Source organism: Lathyrus oleraceus, chromosome 2 (genome assembly GCF_024323335.1).
Source record: "Lathyrus oleraceus cultivar Zhongwan6 chromosome 2, CAAS_Psat_ZW6_1.0, whole genome shotgun sequence".
In the NCBI taxonomy this organism is placed as follows: domain Eukaryota; kingdom Viridiplantae; phylum Streptophyta; class Magnoliopsida; order Fabales; family Fabaceae; genus Lathyrus; species Lathyrus oleraceus.
Window position 1 is genome coordinate 313,324,576 of NC_066580.1, and position 4,563 is coordinate 313,329,138.

Consider the following 4,563-nt stretch of genomic DNA (forward strand, 5'->3'; position numbering starts at 1 on the left):
TGTTTTGAGTAATTTATTTTAGTTTTTAACTGTTATATATTTATTAGTATTAAATATATTATTGCACACCATTTAAATAACATCCAATCCGTTTAGGTTCCGTTCCAATTTTTTAGATAGTTGGGCCACGCCATTCTCCGAGTTTACCAACATAGTATGTAAATTGTGTCTTGACTTTATCAAAAGTTATGAATTGTTTTTTTTGTTTTTTTCATCACAAATATTTTTGGGCTTCTTAACCTGCGCCCTGAATGACATTATATTTGTCTTTTTTAAAAATATATGAAAAGACCAAAAACTTTCATGATATTTCTTAGTAACTGATACAATTGTATGCACTATTATGATGGGATCGTAAACACCTAAAGTCTCTGATAACTCTCCTCAATCCTACAAGTTACAGAAATTGGTGGTATAAATTGAGCGCAAACATTTATATAGAACTTACATTTACAAAGGTGAGGGATGGTCACTAATTGAAATGAATGGCCTATAATCTTGACAAATTTCCTTTCCAATTCAATAGGGAAGAGTGTGCTAGTGATGGATTTCATTAGGCAATGTTGGAAGCTTCTTTCTAAATACATGCTTCCTGCAGCGTTCGAAAATACTGTCATAGATCAAATCAAACTGCACTCCTGCTCTCTCGCGGTTAATAATGAATAATACATGATCACCCTCCACATATTTGTAGTACCTGTTTCATCGAATATCGTAATTTGGTCAGTTCACAAAACTATTTCTCAGAACAAAAAATAGACTAGGCTAAATTCATAACGAAAAAGTCGTAATTTCAAAAACAGTTTGTCGAGGATTCCTGCACAATTAAAGCATGTCAAATAGCATTTGTAGAAATTAATAATTGGTTGACCAATATAAACAGTTTGTAGGCCATGTATGCAATTCATGGTCAAAGAAAATAATGCAAAGTCAAGCTCTAAAGCTAAAGGTTTGACTCAAACAATGTGTTGTATAATGAACTTGTTAAAATATGCAATACTATTATTGACTATTGAACCAAAGAACAGGAAGGTAGTTTAGTTTAACTAACCAGATGCCAGGTTGCATTGGTTGGCAATCTGAATCCTTTTCCACAAAACGGTTGGGGTGTTCAATCGGAAATCGAGGATAAGTCATTGATATTGTGTTTAGTGCTCCATCATTGTCTTGCCAGTCCTCATCCCTGCATACACAGTTACACAACACTTGATTTATTAAGCTTAATTCGTTTTGATACTGAGTAATATTGCCACAGGAAGGTGAAAACAAAATCTATTGCATTTACGAAACCCTACCTGTATCCTTTATAAGGGGGAGAAACATCTGAAGGATGAGTCCACTGGCTCATTTGCAATACTCTTATGAAAAGCAAAGGGTGAACTCCGAGTATGCTTGAAGGAGCCGTTACGCCCATGATCTTCCTTGTCTGCTTGGTCGCGTAGCTAAAGTAGTATGTGTTTGGGAATGTTTGCAGGCGGTAGTTGATTTTTATAGACCCTTGAATTGAAAGATCGGGAAGGATCCAATCCTCTGATGTAAATGGACCTGTATTCCCCAATAGGCAATCAACAAGACCCCATACACCAATCTTTCTCCATGACATGTTGAAATGATCAAACCCAAAATTGTAGTAGTTTTTCAACCAGGCAATGTCTAACCAGTCATATAGTATCACCCCAATTCGGCAAAGCTGTAGCAGGCAAATAGGTTTCAATGTTTTCCCATCTTCCGGCCTGAAACAATAATAGATACTAGCTTAGCACCTAATGGTAATTAACTTTAAAAACAAAGGGGAGTTTTGGCTTTTATTAACATGTTGCTTGCTGAAAAGCTCATAAAATTCAGCTGATGAAAAAAAGCCATAATCTGCTGAAACAAGAAGTATAATAGCAGCATTCTTAATGTACAATCCCAATTACTGATCTTTTACCAGTCCATTTTTTACCCTAGGAACTCTTGCATGTCTTAAACACCCATTTTCAAGCCAACGATGTTATAATAAGAAAGCTATTTAAAGTCAATATCTCTAAATAGTTTTATATGTTTAAGCAGAAACTAAAGTTAGGTAGAACTCACTGGATGCCATCAAAGTAGGTTCTTGTAGTCCCATTAAATGCTCCAGATAAGGATGTGATGCTTATCACCCAGTTTTCTGAAGTGTTTTCATATCCCTTGAATGCCTGAAGACAATATGAATATCAAATTATCAAGAAAAATAAAAAACAAACATAATTAAACACAACATTTTGTGAGCGTTTGCCAATCAAAATGTTGAAAGAAAAACATAAAATTAAGACCAATACCAATACCAACCTTATCAGCAAGCATTTGTTGCAAAACACGAACAACCTGTGCTCCAGCAGAATGTCCCACAAAATGAAGAGGGTGATCCTCATCCCACTCAGAATAATGCCCTTTATGTACCAAAATAAAGGAACATTAAAAAAAACACATGGGTAAAGTGAAAAAAAAAATGCTACAAACAACAAACATAACATGAAGATCTCCAATGTCCAGAAAGTCCAAACCTTGTTCATAGATTCTTCCAAACTGCGAATGTCCACACTCCTTGCTGTGTTCTTCACCATAATCAACCTGTCCTCCTTTTAAATAATAGAACAATTCCCTTGCCCTGAGAAAACAAAAATTACAAAACCCTTTCAAGACTTTTCACAAACACAAAGCATGCAAACAAAACCATTAAGATAAAACCTACCAAAAACTCTAACCCTTTAAACCCTCACCTATCATAGATACTTGTTAAAGACCCTAGATCAGGAACAAGAACCCTCTCATCTTTCTTCTCAGCTCCAGCAAAGTATGACAAACCACCCAACCTCTGATAAATCAAAAAACAACATTAACAAAACCGAAACAAACAAACAAAAAATGTAAATTTTGAGACAGAATTACAGAAACAGAACATTTGAGCATTACCCCTTTGCCAAATCCAAAAATTCCATGCACCAAAACAATAGGAGGAAGATCATCCCCAACTTTGGATGGATTTTCATCAAGGGTCAATTTATCTTTAACCTCAACAACATTCATATTAGGCTTTTGAAAATATTCATTGAGAACCTGAGATAGATCCCCAGCAACAGCTGAGCTAAATATGTAAAACCCATAAAGCAAATGAACCAATGAACTCACAAATAGCTCCATCAAATGAAGATAATTGAACCATAATCTCAACATTTTCTCCTCAATGACCCAAAAGAAAATAATAAAAATTTGTTTCAATTGCTTCCACAAGAGCCTTCTTTTTAGCTCTACAAAAATCTACCAAAAGAAGGCTCTTGTAAGCAAATTAAACGGTTAAAGTAAAATTATAAATAAAAGGTTTCAATAAAACCCTTGTTGAAGGTGAAAGAAAGGCTTTGATTTAACATGAGACAGAAAAAATTTGCTATTAAAGTTAAGAATGGATGGAAGAAATTGAAAAAGGATGAAAAATGTGTTGTTGTTGTTTTTGTTGTGGAAATATATATGCGGTTTTTGGGGTTTTTTTAATTCTTTGAAATACTAGTATGGTGAGTTTCCCACATTTTCTACGTTTCCTTTCTACCTCATAAATCACAATGGCCATTCACAAAGTCGTTGCCATCTGTTTACTCTTTATTTGTCAATGCAATTATCAGCCATTTGATTTTATTATAATTAAAATAATACATACTCCCTCCATGCTCACACGCATTTATTGAGAAAAAATTATGAATATAGATGTAAAGTTTTAATATAATATTATATTACATTTAATTGTAGCTTTTTAATTAATGTTACTTGAGAGACTTGCACTCTCTTTTTAATTATACTTTTTCTATTCTTAGTTTTTTAATTTTGTTATAATTAATTTTTAAAAGTTGGACCGAACCAATTAAATCTTAAATTATAAGTTTTACCGATTCGATCTCCGGTCTGGTTTTTAAAATATTGGTTCTAATATGTATATTATTTGAATCAATTACATGTTAATAATTTTTAGTTTATATTTGTGACAATAATAGATCAACTAATATTTATTAAAATTAATTTAGTAAAACAAGTATTTAATTGTTGTGAGTACATATATGATCGACATTGTATATGTAAAGCCTCAATATGATTAATAATTAAATAAATTAGTGAATCGGCATGTTATTTAATCACTTCACGCTTATTAGTATTGTGCTTGAGTGAATGTGAATTGTTATTTTATTTATTTAATCACTTCGCTCCTACATGTCTCGTGCTTAAGAGATTATGAACCATCATATCACTTATTTAATCATTTCACCCTTATATATTCGGTGCATGAGGGATTATGAACCTTCAAATCACTTACTTAATCACTCCGTCCTTGCATGTCTTTTGTTTAAGAAACTGTGGCTCATTATATCTATAATAACTTAAGCCAACTTGGCATTAGCACACTAGTTCATTCGTTCTATAACACGTCGAACTATCACAGAATACTTAAATAAGCATATGTGAGGTGAAGCCGACTCTGACATATTTTGTTGATAAAGTCATCCAACTAAGAGGTCGACTCAACTTTGAGGTGGGAAGTTGACTCATCCTCGA

At 33.2% G+C, this 4,563-nt stretch overlaps 1 protein-coding gene across 1 annotated transcript; it reads right to left on the reverse strand.

The window, feature by feature from the left end:
* Positions 1-283: 283 nt before the first annotated feature.
* Positions 284-3,582, reverse strand: LOC127119276 (uncharacterized). The gene is made up of 8 exons (XM_051049478.1): positions 2,938-3,582; positions 2,745-2,839; positions 2,529-2,632; positions 2,314-2,414; positions 2,077-2,180; positions 1,296-1,733; positions 1,052-1,183; positions 284-697 (listed from the first exon to the last, which is right to left on the reverse strand). Exons 1-8 carry the CDS (start codon positions 3,196-3,198, stop codon positions 538-540), a joined length of 1,395 nt encoding a protein of 464 aa, XP_050905435.1. The 5' UTR covers positions 3,199-3,582; the 3' UTR covers positions 284-537.
* Positions 3,583-4,563: the final 981 nt, after the last annotated feature.

Excerpts from the sequence above, each read along its gene's own strand:
- LOC127119276 (XM_051049478.1), bottom strand. The coding sequence starts at position 3,198 with ATGTTGAGATTATGGTTCAATTATCTTCATTTGATGGAGCTATTTGTG. Across the intron at positions 2,633-2,744 it reads TTAACAAGTATCTATGATAG|GGCAAGGGAATTGTTCTATT; the intron begins GTGAGGGTTTAA and ends TTGTTTTCTCAG. Across the intron at positions 1,734-2,076 it reads ACCTACTTTGATGGCATCCA|GCCGGAAGATGGGAAAACAT; the intron begins GTGAGTTCTACC and ends TTATTGTTTCAG.